The following is a 14,504-nucleotide window of genomic DNA, read 5'->3' as shown; positions in this document are numbered from 1 at the left end:
CGGCTGCCGTCCCTCGTGTTGCCATAGCGACTCAAACAGTATCTAGTGATGGCGGCCCAAAGCATGTCAGAGCTTTATAAAGCTGTGCGCGCTGAGAGAAAGGTAAAAGTGAATCCGTACGTTTCGCAGTCATTGAAGAAGACGCCGTTAACGGGGTAAGCGTTTACACTTTAAACTCCAATGTAACTTTAGGGCACCAAAAATGAAGATTTTAGTGGGTTAACGTTACCGATTAATACTACTGTGGACTTAAACACATTTAAATCTCTTGGAAAATTCACTCACTCACTTGGCACTTTTTAGAATTATTTTATTACCACTTGATCCCCATGAAGTGTTTCATATTTCATACTAAGCACACCCAGTATGAAAATAACCACGTGGTTAAAAAAATGTTTGACCAGTTACCTGGTTAAATGTTGTGAAAATAATATATATATATATATATATATATATATATATATATATATATATATATATATATACAGTGTTGTAGAGTAACGGAATACATCTACCGCCGTTACGTATTTAAAATACAAAATATGAGTAACTGTATTCCGTTACAGTTACCGTTTTAAAAGGTGGTATTTAGAATACAGTGCCTTTGTTGAAATAAATGGATTACACTGAGGTACTTTCCTGTTTCATATTGTCGCAGGTCAGGACTGTTTAGGTTTTGTTTGACAGCTACGTTCTGTAGTTCCAGGCGGCAGCGTTACGGTTGCCATGGTTACAGGGTGACGCTCTCTCTCTGCGTGTTTCCTGGGTGAGAGAGCGCCTTTTTGTTGTTGTTGTGCTAAGCTAATAGGCAGAATGCAGAATGTAGCTTCATGGGCAGTGTAGTCCGTGCTGCAGGGAGAATGGACTGCCATACCCGTTATGTGTCTGTGAGCGAGGGAGGGAGAAAAAGGAAAAGTACGAGCTGTCATCGAGGAAAAACGGGAGCTGGAAGCATGTAAATATAATAATAACCACTGCTGCCAGGAAGAGTGCCTGACGAGCCCAGTTGTAAGTACGCTATTAAGACTCGACTGTACACTGTGTTCGTGTTTTCCTCCGAAACAATAAGTTCCGTTGGAGCAGCCTTTCAACGCCTCTCTCTGTCTCTGGCTAACAAAGTTCACCCACACAACAAAGTAAAGCTAGTTTTAGGCTACGAGCCCCACACGGACCCCGCCGTATTAGTCAGAGGTCTCTTTACTACGGATTCGGAGCCGCGGACCGTCAGTAACAGTAATAAATCACAGCAATAGTACATTCGCGTAGTTTTAAACAGCATATATTAAGTAATCCAAAGTATTCAGAATACGTTACTCTCATCGAGTAACGTAACGGATTACGTTACAGAATACATTTTGGGGCATGTATTCTGTAATCTGTAATGGAATACATTTTTAAAAGTAACCTTCCCAACACTGTATGTATGTATGTATATATACATATATATATATATATAAAACACCCAGCACGCCCCTGCGGGCGGTTTATCCTTCAAGCTCGGGTCCTCTACCAGAGGCCTGGGAGCTTGAGGGTCCTGCGCAGTATCTTAGCTGTTCCCAGGACTGCGCTCTTCTGGACAGAGATCTCCGATGTTTTTCCCGGGATCTGCTGGAGCCACTCGCCTAGCTTGGGAGTCACCGCACCTAGTGCTCCGATTACCACGGGGACCACCGTTACCTTCACCCTCCACATCCTCTCGAGCTCTTCTCTGAGCCCTTGGTATTTCTCCAGTTTCTCGTGTTCCTTCTTCCTGATATTGCTGTCATTCGGAACCGCTACATCGATCACTACGGCCGTCTTCTTCTGTTTGTCTACCACCACTATGTCCGGTTGGTTAGCCACCACCATTTTGTCCGTCTGTATCTGGAAGTCCCACAGGATCTTAGCTCGGTCATTCTCCACCACCCTTGGGGGCATCTCCCATTTTGACCTCGGGACTTCCAGGTTATACTCGGCACAGATGTTCCTGTACACTATGCCGGCCACTTGGTTGTGGCGTTCCATGTATGCCTTGCCTGCTAGCATCTTGCACCCTGCTGTTATGTGCTGGATTGTCTCTGGGGCATCTTTACACAGCCTGCACCTGGGGTCTTGCCTGGTGTGATAGACCCCAGCCTCTATGGATCTTGTACTCAGAGCTTGTTCTTGTGCTGCCATGATTAGTGCCTCTGTGCTGTCTTTCAGTCCAGCTTTGTCCAGCCACTGGTAGGATTTCTGGATATCAGCCACCCCCTCTATCTGCCGGTGGTACATACCGTGCAGGGGCCTGTCCTTCCATGATGGTTCCTCGTCTCCCTCCTCTTTCTTGGGTTTCTGCTGCCTGAGGTATTCACTGAGCACTCGGTCAGTTGGGGCCATCTTCCCAATGTATTCTTGGATGTTCGTTGTCTCATCCTGGACTGTGGTGCTGACACTCACCAGTCCCCGGCCCCCTTCCTTCCGCTTAGCGTACAGCCTCAGGGTGCTGGACTTGGGGTGAAACCCTCCATGCATGGTCAGGAGCTTTCTTGTCTTTATGTCAGTGGCTTCTATCTCCTCCTTTGGCCAGCCTATTACCCCAGCAGGGTACCTGATCACGGGCAGGGCGTACGTGTTGATGGCCCGGATCTTGTTCTTACCGTTCAGCTGACTCCTCAGGACTTGCCTGACCCTCTGCAGGTACTTGGTGGTTGCAGCCTTTCTAGCAGCCTCTTCATGGTTCCCATTTGCCTGCGGGATCCCCAGGTACTTGTAACTGTCCTCTATGTCTGCAATGTTGCCTTCTGGTAGTTCAATCCCCTCAGTTCTGACTACCTTCCCTCTCTTTGTTACCATCCGACTACACTTCTCCAGTCCAAACGACATTCCAATGTCATTGCTGTATAGCCTGGTAGTGTGGATCAGTGAATCGATGTCTCGTTCACTCTTGGCATACAGCTTGATGTCATCCAGGTACAAACAACATATATATATATATATATATATATATATATATATATATATATATATATATATATATATATATATATATATATATATATATATATATATATATATATATATATATATATGTGTGTGTGTGTGTGTGTATATATATATATATATATATATATATATATATATATATATATATATATATATATATATATATATATATATATATATGTGTGTGTGTGTGTGTGTGTATATATATATATATATATATATATATATATATATATATATATATATATGTGTGTGTGTGTGTGTATATATATATATATATATATATATATATATATATATATATATATATATATATATATATATATATATATATATATATATATATATATAGGGAGAGAGAGAGAGAGATTTATAGATTTCAAATATCAGGTTTTTAGAGATCTATTTGGGCCTCACATGGCTGGTTAACTAAACTGAGTGTGACAACCCTGGTTTAAAGATGTGTGTTTTTTCCAATGCATTTTCCATATAAACATTGATTCTCTGCTGGCATGGAAAACTTGTCTGTGTGGCAGGAAGTTCACCCTAAAACTTCCAGGAAATGTCAGACAGGTTCAGAGACTCAGTGACGACGACGTCCTCGCTCTCTGTAAATGTCTCCAACATAACAAGTGTGTTACAGGTGAGCTGGTGGATTCACGTCAACTGATTCAGACAAGGTGTGTTTAACTGTCTTTAACTACGTGTGTGTGTGTGTGTGTGTGTGTGAGTGACCAGGTCTTGATCTGAGGTACAACAACATAACAAATGAAGGAGTTGAACACCTTGCTAAGCTCCTGCAAGTAGGTAACAAAATGCAATGGGTGGATCATTTTCTGTAAGTAAAATGTTTCATGTTTGATGTATTTCGTGTTTGTTTTCTCTGAGCAGGAGGAGAAATCATCTCTGAGTTGTTTGGATTTAATGTTTAATGACATCCAGGCCAATGGAGCTCAAGTCCTCGCCAGCAGCCTGCAGGTTTAACACTTAATATGTTCTCATATAAACTTTATTCTTACTCTTCCTTTAGGAATTAGGTGCTTAACCCCCCACCCCCACGCCCCATGAACTAAAATGAGCTCGATCCTGGCCAGACTCCTCTTCACTCATGAGATCCTTTTAGATTTTAGCAGAATTCATTTACAGTTGGATTTTCATTCCTTTTAATGTGGCTCCAACGTTTCTAATGTGGAAGCCACGTCCCCGCCTGTCGTTCTCTCTGCAGGGTAACAGCACCCTGCTCTCTCTCAGGCTGTCAGGTAACAAGATCGGGAGAGGAGGAGGTTTGGAACTGGCCAGCATGCTGCAGGAGAACTGCGCGCTGCAGGAGCTGGAAGTGGCCGACTGCGACCTGGTAGATGGGCTTCAGTTTTTAAAAAGGTTTGGTGCTGACATCATTCTGTTTCTGAGAGTTTTCTCGATCCCTACAGGACACCAGCAGTATTATAGCGCTCATCATCATGCTGAAGAAAAACAAGGCTCTTTGCTCTGTCGATATCAGCCGCCCGCTGCTCTTCAGCCATCAGGTGCAAACACACACCAGGTATAAAACTCAATGGGAGGCAGACTGATCTGAGCCAGCTCTTTGTGTCTCAGGAGGAGTGGGCAGTGCACTGCTCTAAGATGCTGGCAGTGAATAGCAGCCTGATGGAGCTCCACCTGGGGAGGATGGGGATGACCGACACTGGGATAGAGCAGCTCACTGAAGGCCTGGGGCGGAACAACAGCCTGCGCTACCTGGACCTGTGCAGGTAGGAAACGAGTCGAGCAGCCAGCAGAGGGCACATTTCCTCCTCTTCATACCATACATTTGTCTTTCTTGGATTTCTGTAGCAACCGTGTGACCCGTGACGGTGCGTTTCATCTCGCCATGATGCTGAAGCAGAACAGGGCCCTGGAGATTTTAGATCTGTCATCCAATCAGATTGGAGATGGTGGAGCTGGGTACCTGAGCAAAGCCATCACCTGTCCGCGCAGCACCCTCAAAGAGTGAGTCCTGCATCAACCCCAGAATCAACCACACTCTTTTGGTAAAGAGGTTGCCCAGTTTTGATACACATGGAGGTTTGCAGCAGAGACAGAATCATGTTTTCTGCTTATTTTAATGACATTTTAATGACTTTAGAAACCAGAAGCCTGATTGTTTGTTTTTTACATTGAGACAAAGTTTACACAGAAGGACTATATAGGGTCTTTTTTAAAGTGACTTTCAGGGATTTAGGATCTCTGAAGAAAAACTATCAATTTTTATTACTTAGAGATTTTTCAACATCTAACAAGGACAGACGAGGACAAAGTTAAATTGACCTGATTTTTGCATAACTTTAAGAATTTGAATGTGAAGAGAAGAAAAGATCCATGAACGTAATGATTCAAAGGGTTCAAATATCTTTGAATGTTTGTGTTTCAATATATTTTTCGGACTGAGGAAAACAGAAAAAAGGTTAAGTATTCTGAAGAGCGTAAGATTATGAAAAAACTAGAGATATGAAATATCCAGATTTTAGAGGCCCAGAGAGGTGAAGAGCAAAGCAGCAAACAGAGAAAGCTTTGTAAAGTAAACAGTTTTAGCTTCATCCTTTTTTAATCCTTTAATCTTGACCTGTTGTCACCAACCTGCGCTCTGTGCAAGGCTGTCTGTGTGCAGAAACAACATCACATCAGAGGGTTTGCTGTTGTTGGCTCAGGCTGTGAAATCCAGCTCGACTCTGACTCACATGTACATCTGGGGAAACCACCTGGAGGACCCCGTATGCCAGGTACAGCCCTCAGATGTCTGTTTCATCTTCTCCTCTAACATCCCATCACCCCTCTGACAGATAGACGCTCCCTCCCTGCTTCAGGCCTTCAAGGAGCTGATATCCAGCGGCCGGCTGCATCCAGAACAGACAGATGTAAGCCCCTATGAGGTGGATGGTCACGTGTTCCTCGCTGAGGTCTTCCAGAGTTTGAGGAAACCAGTTTACAACATCGACTGTAATGGTACAGATGTGCCTACAAAGACTGCTGCAAGCCCTGATTCCACCGCACATCATGGACAACTAAAAGATTATTTAAACTGCAAAGATTTAAGTTTATGAAAGTATTTTGTTTGTTCATCACAAACACAATTAGTGGCAATCATTTCTAATATTTTAAGACATTGACTTCTACTACACTTCCTGAAATAATTACATCCATAAACAGACATGCTTGTTGCAGAAGAGAAATGTTCAATGTGTTGTGTGATCTTTCTCAGCAAGCAATATTTTATATTTTAATAAATCTGTTTGAGCAGAGTTTCTGTTGATGCTTAAAAAGCCTTAAAGAGTGCTGAAGTCATTCACAGCAAAAGATTCTTAACCCTCTACTCTACATGTCCATAAGAAACATGTCAGGTTGCTCGTTCAATGCAGTTCTGCCATAAAAGTAGGGATAGGGTCCTATTCATGTGCACATGGTGATCCTGTCAGGGTCCTTGGGGAGTATGAGGTCCCTGTACAGCCGGGGAGAAGTCGGACCTCTTCTTTCTTTGTCATAGATTCTGTTTCTGGTTTTTATGGACACATTCTAGCGATACCAGGTTGTTGAGGGTCTCCACTGTGGTTGTCTTTTTGCAGGCTTCGTGTCAGCTTCATCAGGTGGCGACCTCCAGGGTATACTGGGACAGTATCTGATCTATGTTCCTACCTTCACTTATGGTTACAAGCTCTGGGTACTGACCAAAACAATGACATCACATATAAAACAATGAAAATGGGTTTCCTCTGATGGGTAACTGGGCTCTTTCTTAAAGGTAGGGTGAGCAGCTTGATCGACCAGAGTGAATTCGAGTTACTGCTCTGCCACATTCAAAGGAACCAGTTCTTTGGTTCAAGCATCTGACAAAGGCTTCTGCTGGGAGGAGTGTTTTGGGCATGTCCTACCAGTTGGAGGCCCAGAACAGACTCGCAGGAGAGATTACATCTATTGGCTAGCATGAGAACGCCTTCGCGTTCCCCTGGGTAAGCTGGCAGATTGGGCCCAGACTGCTTGGCAAGAAAGAGAGGGAGAGAAATAGAGGGGGAAGGAGACGGTGAGAAAGGGAGGAAGAAAAAAAGAAAAACAAACAAAACACCTGGATCACCTGTATGGAGAAGAAAAAAAACAGAAGAGAAAACAAACAAAAAAGAGCAACATAATAAATACAGCACCATCACAATAAACTAGCTAACAGTAGATAACAGTAGATACTAAATATTAAATGTTATTGTGCAGCATGTAAGATTGACAGCGCACAATGTGCTTTGAGGCAGCAGCCAAGAAAGGTGTAGTTTGTGTCTGTGAACACCCGTGTGTACACCTGTGTGCATACCTGTGTGCATCAGTACGCATGTATTCCAAAAGTTTCTCCACATAATGATCTGCTAGGGAGTGTGGGGAGCCATAGCCCCGTCCCCCAGGGCATGAAGCGGGCATGGAGGAGATCCAGGCCAGACCCAAGGAGGACCACCGGGGGGTAACCGTGCCACCCTCCTGGGAAGAGCTGAGGAGAGGCCCAAACGAGGGGTCACCCAGCAGCCATGGAGCAGAGGCCAGAGTGGGTTACAGTGACGTGCCCGTGGGGTGCCCTGAGGCCTCAGGGCACCCCACCCCAGACCCTGGAGATGTAACCCTTCTCTCTGGGGTGGAGGCAAGCAGACCGCCCCCTTATCTGCAGTAGCAGGGAGGCTCTGCATCCCAGATTCAATGTTTATTCTGTCAATTTATAGTTTAAAGTCACCGAGTGTCAGACGCTGGTCCCACCTTTCATGGTGACATCACCAAAGACAGCCCCGCCTACCTCAGAGCCTCCCCTGTCATGTATTGATCGTGATGATTATGACACCAAGCGTAACGAAGAATGTAAAAGTCTACGACCAGAATGTTTAAATACTTTCTAATTATTAATGAATATAATATTATTATATTAATAATATAATGAATATAATGAATATTATATTCATTATTAATGAATATATTATATATTTTTTTTTTTTTCCAGTGCAGAGGAATGGCAACAAAAGGAAAGACTTCACTGAGTGAAAAAGGATGAAGATCCAATGCAGCTGGTTTCAGGAGATAATGAAAAAGCCTGAACACCTTCTCTACAAAAACAGGGTGAGTTTAATGTTGTGATTGATTAAGTCTTTGAAGATTTGTGTGTTACTTTAATTATAAAGTACTTATATTTTAACTGAACTTACAGCTCCACCTTCAATACTGTCATCCCACACAAACTCACTCACAAGCTGTTAACACTCGGCCTGCACCCCACCCTCTGTGACTGGCTACATGACTTTTTGACTGGCAGGCCCCAGACCGTCAGGATCGGCAACAGGACTTCAGCCCGCATTAGGAAACAGACATCTGAGGGGTGTACCTGGCATACGGGCTCCTCCAGGTGATTTCCCCAGATGTACATGTGAGTCAGAGTCGAGCTGGATTTCTCAGCCTGAGCCAACAACAGCAGACCCTCTGATGTGATGTTGTTTCCGCACACAGACAGCCTTGCACAGAGCGCAGGTTGGTGACAACAGGTCAAGATTAAAGGATTAAAAAAGGATGAAGCTAAAACTGTTTACTTTACAAAGCTTTCTCTGTTTGCTGCTTTGCTCTTCACCTCTCTGGGTCTCTAAAATCTGGATATTTCATATCTGTAGTTTTTAGTAATTATAATAATGTGGCTATATTTTCTTCTCTAGTGATGTAAACGTTACCAAACTGGATAAAATCTGCTCATTTTTGTTATCAGGGACCTAAAAATCCTTATTATAGGAGAAATTATTCCCACTTCCTGGTGCTTTGATTCTCTAAAGCAGTGGTGGGGACCTCCACAGACTTGCAGCTACAGCAAGTTTTTATTTTTCGATAAATCACAGAGTGATGGAGCTGTAAAGGCAGGTTTCATCACAGCAGAGGATTTCATTTAATGTGCATTCTTTAGGTTTATATCTGCAACCAGAACTACTCAGACTGCATTGTGAGGCGGCTGTGCACGACCTGCATTTATGTTAAATTAAAGTACTTCATGCGAGCGTGATTTCCCTGTGCGGATATGAATGAAACGCTGTACCGGTGTCCAGCACTGGGGGCCAGTTCCTGATGTCCATCGTGGCCATGGCCTCTTTGGAGCGCAGCAGCTTACAGATGACGGCGGTGGTCATCACACACGCCGAGTGACTCACCTGCACAATTAGAAAGAGAAAGACAGAAGAAGAAATTAAGCTCCCCTTTTTCCCCAGAGGAGATCAGAAGTCATTCAGAGCCATACGAGTCTGCAATTAGCTGGGAGCGAGAGCTTGAGCCCTGGAGGTCTGACTGAAAGAGAAACCGCATCGGTTTAACAGACAAATTAAGAGTCTGACCTCTTAACAGTGGGCAGGGTGGTGGAGATGTTCTGAGGGTGAGGCGGTCCTGTGTGGTCTGAGCTCTCCACTGCAAACCTCGGACAGGAACAGAAACTGCAAGACAGACATAAACACTTCTTTTACACACACTTTGATGGCCTAACCTCTGTGTTTTTTACATTCATGTGTTTACGTGTGATGTACATGACTGTTGTGCATCTGGCTCAGTGTTTGATATTGTAAAGCAAAGTCAATAACAGCAAAAATTTAATATTTTACTTTTTATTTCTGTCGCCCTCCTGCATCAATCCCAGAATCACCCACACCCTTTACCACATTTGCTTACTTTAGAGACTCCAGACACCAGGAAGTGGGAGAAATTTCTCTTATAATAAGATACGGTAATCTTTCTGACAATAGGTGAGATTGCTTTTAAATATGGAAACGGGGATAGTCACAAGAAGTTTGAGAGGCACAACTCAGACAGAAGAGCAGACAGAGAAAAGCCATGTGGATAGGAGCTACTCTCCCGAGCTAAGGTTAGCCACAGAGGGCATGGATGCAGACGAGCCCAGCCTCCTGAACATCCCGAAAGAGCTTCGTGACTTTAGGAAACACAACAACAAACAATATGCACATATTAGACGAGGGTTAAGAAGAGTTGATGCTAGAATGGAAGAAGCAGAGGGGCGATTCGACGAGACTGAGACGGTGCTACAGTTGTTTATTTTATTCATAAACTTCACTATTTCATTAATTATTTCATGGTTTCTTTGCATCTTCATCTGTAGCAGCGGTCTCCAACCTTTTTTGCGCCACGGACCGGTTTATGCCCGACAATATTTTCACGGACCGGCCTTTAAGGTGTCACGGATAAATACAACAAAATAAAACTAGTACCGGTACCGAAAAAAAGAAGATTTATTCATAACACATGTGAAAAGACCCAGGAAAACCGAGTTAACGACCAAAACGATAACAAAATAACGCTGGAAACCGATAAAAACCTTGAAAACCATACATTTCACACCTGAGACTCTACTCTCGCGGCCCGGTACCAAACGACTCACGGACCGGTACTGGTCCGAGGCCCGGGGGTTGGGGACCGCTGATCTGTAGCACTTACACATCGGTGTATGTTCCTTGTGTTTGCTTACATTAAAATACCAGCACTAATGACCAGAGCATACAAATGCAGCTTTTCATATTTGACAATATATTTTGAAAGCACAAGACAAATCACAAACAGTTTTCAATGTAGGTTTGGTTTTTTATTTTGTTTTATTTTTCAGTTCTTGATTTGATGGTGATGTGATGCTATATTACATGTTTTTAAGATTCAGCTGAATTTAATATTTGTAATATAGCATCGACTCACAACCGTCTCCTCAAGTTGCTTTATACTGTAAGATAGAGACCCTACAGTAGCAGCAAGAAAACCCCAAATATTAATAATCCCTTATGAGCAAGCACTTGGCGACAGTGGGGAGGAAAAACTACCTGTAACAGGCAGAAACCTCCGGCAGAACCAGGCTCAGAAGGGACGGCCATCTGCCTCGGCCGGTGGGGGGTGATGGTAACGATAATACGAGGAGACACGATGAAGAATATTTCTCAGTCTAATTAAAGTCGAATGAAATAGTTTTAAAATAAAATATACCTCAGATGTTAACTCTGAGGCCAGACTGCTTTAAGATTTTAAAAGAGGTATTTGAAAAAAATCAAGATGACAATTTAGTCATCAGTACTGCCTTTAAAGCAGCAGCTGAACGGCTTCTTCAAAGCTTTTAACACTGCTGAAAAAACCTGGCAAGTTTGGATTTCTTTGGAGGATTCACGAAGCCACCAAGATTCTTTCTTATGATCTTCCTAATAATGTTGTCAAAAGATGAATCTTCTGACAACATTACATCGAAGAGCTTGTCTGCAGATCCAAACTCCTTGATAAGACCTTCAGCTGTGGCCTTGACTAATTCAACCCTGTTAATTTTAAGAATTTCCAGGTTTTCTGTGCATCTCACTTCAGAAAGTACCAAATCTGTCAGATGGTTGATAGCCAAGTCTAATTTCTTTGGATCCAGAAGATTTCTGGTATTTTTGTGCAAATTTTGTGCGATTCTTGTGGCTAGAAGAGTACTAAATTGATTGGCAATGAGCTTAGCGTGAATTGACACTGATGTTTCTGACAGCTCTTCCTCTGGGTTTTCAGAGGTTGCTGGCTGACTTTGACCCTCTGTGGGGTCAGTGTCAGAGACTGATGCCTGATCACTGCTTGTATTTGAAACCAGGTCCGGGTCTTCTGCACTCACACAAACTGGCTGATTGGTGAGATCAGTAACTGGACTTGACTGTGATGTAAACAGTCTGTCGCTTGTTTCACCAGCATCTGCTCCAATCATAACTTCTTCCTTTGATGGGGTCAGCACTCTTACTATATCTTCCACGGCACCAGAAATTTTGTCATTTATAATAGTTTGGGTTAAAGTTTCATTCTCCAACCAGAAAAGAAGGTTTTGTAAGAACCTTTCCACTGAATCTTCTATGAGCACATAGGCCACATCAGGAGCAGAGGGTACATTACAGTTACCCTGTGAAGTCTTAGAGAAGTCAGACTCTGAGAGACTTTTACCCATTTGCATCGTGGGGGCTAAATATGTTGACTCGACATGGTCGTACACTTTATCTGTCAACACCATTGAAAACATCTTGATTTCCTTACTTGTCAGGTCAAGGTGTCCTGCCGAGAATAATTTACTAAACAGCCTATTCATAAGTGGCATAAATTGACTGAAGTTGAGCGGAGAAGAACTTTTAACTGTGGTTTCTAAGGTTGGTGATTTTCTGGGAACTTCTGAGGGATTCATGTGTTCACTTTTCCTGGAGTCAGCTCTTTCACTCTCAGGGGAGGTTGCCTGTTGTCTCTGAAAGGTCAAAAATCCTTTGCTTTTCTTCAAATGATCTTTCAGCTCACTGTTCATTTTTTCAAATTCTATTTTAGCAAACCTGAAGAAGTGTTGTTTTACTTCATCTGGTTTTATAATTAGGGCGCATGATGCAAAAAAGTCTTTCACCTTTTTGATCACCAGGTCCACGTCAAAAGCAGGCTTGGGTGAGCTACACTTCTCACTTAATGTGATATCTTCTGCATCAGGATACTGAATGTTTGCAATTAACACATTTACAATGTCAACTGCAGCTTTATCTGCATGATCTTCATCATGTAAATAATTCAGATTGTTGAGGATTGTTTCAACATCCCTTTGAGCTTTCTCCTCAGCTTCTTTAATTGTTCCCATCTCAGAGAGCTTGGATTCAAGACTCTCATCACTTGAACTAAAGGAAGTGGGTAAAGCCCCCCTCATGCACAGGCCGCTCAGCTTACCTTTATATTTCTTCAGACATGAGAAAGCATGAGAAACCATGCATCTGAGGTTTTTTATGTTTGTTATTTTTCTGGTGACATAAATAGAATCCGGGTTTTCTGGGACTAGAACCCAACCCGAGTTGACTTTATTTGAGATCTCCTCCTCAATCATCTGTGTCAGCGCCACAGCGCTTTCACACTCCTCATGGGTGACATGAAGAGCAGCAGCAAAGCTGGTTGAGAGAGAGTCTCCCAATACGGGGCTTATTTTTGTCACGGCTATCCTAAGGTATGTCTGGGATGCATCATTTAATTGGTCCTGACCTCCTAGAAGTAACGTTTTTATGGTGCTTGCACTAACTGACTGAATGACATCAGTAATCATATCAGCCAGTGCTACTTGGACATCAGAGTCCCAGATCCCATTTTCTATCAAGCGCCACTGTAATCCAGAGAGCCTATCGAAACACCCGCTGATAGCAGGTGAAATCGCCTCTGAAGTAATGCGGGTAGGGATTCTAATATTGAATAAAGACATTGTCAATGACTTAGTTTCGCTACAATTACTTTGGAAATCCGTTTTCAGAAAGCTTTCAGAAAGGGAAGATCGCGGTCTGTACATTTAACGCACGACAACTAAAATGCAAAATGCAAGATTCAGGTCCCGCTGTTTCACCCCTATTTATAGACTCGAGTGGAGGTCACGTGCTGCAAGATCAAAGGCACGTACTGTGACATCAAAGCAGAAAGGAACTGAGCTGTGTGACGTCATGCCGCGAGCGTTCACCTACATGCACGTGCACACGTGAGCGATCACTAATAAATCACAGACGCATCAACGTCGGTGTTGTCAAACTTTCAATCATACCTGCAGCCAGTTCTTTGAAGCTCTCAAATGGGTTGAATGGCGGCTGTTTTCCACCATCATCGCAGAGCATTCCTCCAGCAGGTCCAACGCCTGATTCAACAAAACCCGCGACTCCGGCAGCTGTGCTCCGAAGCAGTTTGCTAATGTGATGCTAACTAGCTAATGTGATGCTAACTAGCTAAAGAATCCTAACAGGTACTTAAAAAACAAAGGGGACGAAGGAGGAGGAGGAGAAGTGGAGACAGCGACCTGACTGACTGGTTCATCTGAGGCTCTCAGTGGTTCCCTGTCTCAGCGAGATTCACAACACTTCTTGCAACAAACTCCCGTAACCATGGTTACAGGAGGACGCTCTGTTTGTGGCAGTCATTATCACAGTATGACTCACAAAGAGACGTTAATAAATATTAATTCATGCAATTTAAACACATTTTTTATTTTACTAATGAGGTGTATAATGGTTTAATATGGCACGACACCCTCGCTGATGTTGATGCCTAGGAATCTGAAGCAGCTGACTCTCCACCTCTGCTACTGCTGCTCTCCTGTAACCCAAGATGAGCTCCTTGGTTTTGTTGATGTTAAGCACCAGGTTGTTGTCACGGCACCGTGATGTCACGCCCCTCACCTCTGTCCTGCATGACGTCTCATCTCCATCAGAAATGCATTCAATGAGAAGATTAGACTTTATTGATCGACGGCAGGAAAATTTGTGTGTTACCTCAGCTCAGGTAGAGATAGCAGAAGAAAATCCAAAAATCCAAATAAAATATAAACAACTACAAAATAAATAAGATAATACACTATATACAACAGTAGCATACACAGTATGTGACTATGGATAGAGTGTTGTGGAAATGCAAGAAATACATTTAATTATTCTTACATTACTATTACTATTTAAGCAATAGATATCTAAAAGTATCTATAAGTATAGACATGTACTTGCACACACATCTAC

At 43.0% G+C, this 14,504-nt stretch overlaps 1 protein-coding gene and 1 long non-coding RNA gene across 3 annotated transcripts; one reads left to right on the top strand and one right to left on the bottom strand.

The window, feature by feature from the left end:
- The first annotated feature begins 29 nt into the window (after window positions 1–29).
- lrrc34 (leucine rich repeat containing 34) lies at window positions 30–6,249 on the top strand. 2 transcript variants are annotated; one of them, XM_080865784.1, is made up of 10 exons: window positions 30–155; window positions 3,501–3,607; window positions 3,703–3,767; window positions 3,856–3,942; window positions 4,190–4,318; window positions 4,395–4,490; window positions 4,561–4,715; window positions 4,798–4,953; window positions 5,597–5,723; window positions 5,808–6,249. In XM_080865784.1, the coding sequence occupies exons 1-10, from the start codon at window positions 49–51 to the stop codon at window positions 6,042–6,044; spliced, it is 1,266 nt and encodes a 421-aa protein (XP_080721910.1). In that variant the 5' UTR covers window positions 30–48; the 3' UTR covers window positions 6,045–6,249. The 2 variants fall into 2 exon arrangements, with proteins under 2 accessions (XP_080721910.1, XP_080721911.1); XM_080865785.1 differs by having other exon boundaries at window positions 61–155; window positions 3,534–3,607.
- A 177-nt stretch (window positions 6,250–6,426) lies between these two features.
- Window positions 6,427–14,019, bottom strand: LOC308386324. The gene is made up of 3 exons (XR_013969772.1): window positions 13,544–14,019; window positions 9,330–9,425; window positions 6,427–9,149 (listed from the first exon to the last, which is right to left on the bottom strand). It is a non-coding gene; the product is annotated as an uncharacterized lncRNA (long non-coding RNA).
- Between the last annotated feature and the right edge of the window lie 485 nt (window positions 14,020–14,504).

This window comes from Rhamphochromis sp. 'chilingali', assembly GCF_963969265.1.
Source record: "Rhamphochromis sp. 'chilingali' genome assembly, chromosome: 18".
NCBI classification, from domain to species: Eukaryota; Metazoa; Chordata; class Actinopteri; order Cichliformes; family Cichlidae; genus Rhamphochromis; species Rhamphochromis sp. 'chilingali'.
This window is presented reverse-complemented; position numbering and strand designations above follow the sequence as displayed.

Bases quoted from the DNA above. Each gene is read 5' to 3' on its own strand.
- lrrc34 (XM_080865784.1), top strand. From the start codon at position 49: ATGGCGGCCCAAAGCATGTCAGAGCTTTATAAAGCTGTGCGCGCTGAG. The intron at 4,319-4,394 runs GTAGATGGGCTT...CGATCCCTACAG, and splicing joins AAGTGGCCGACTGCGACCTG to GACACCAGCAGTATTATAGC. The intron at 4,716-4,797 runs GTAGGAAACGAG...GGATTTCTGTAG, and splicing joins CGCTACCTGGACCTGTGCAG to CAACCGTGTGACCCGTGACG.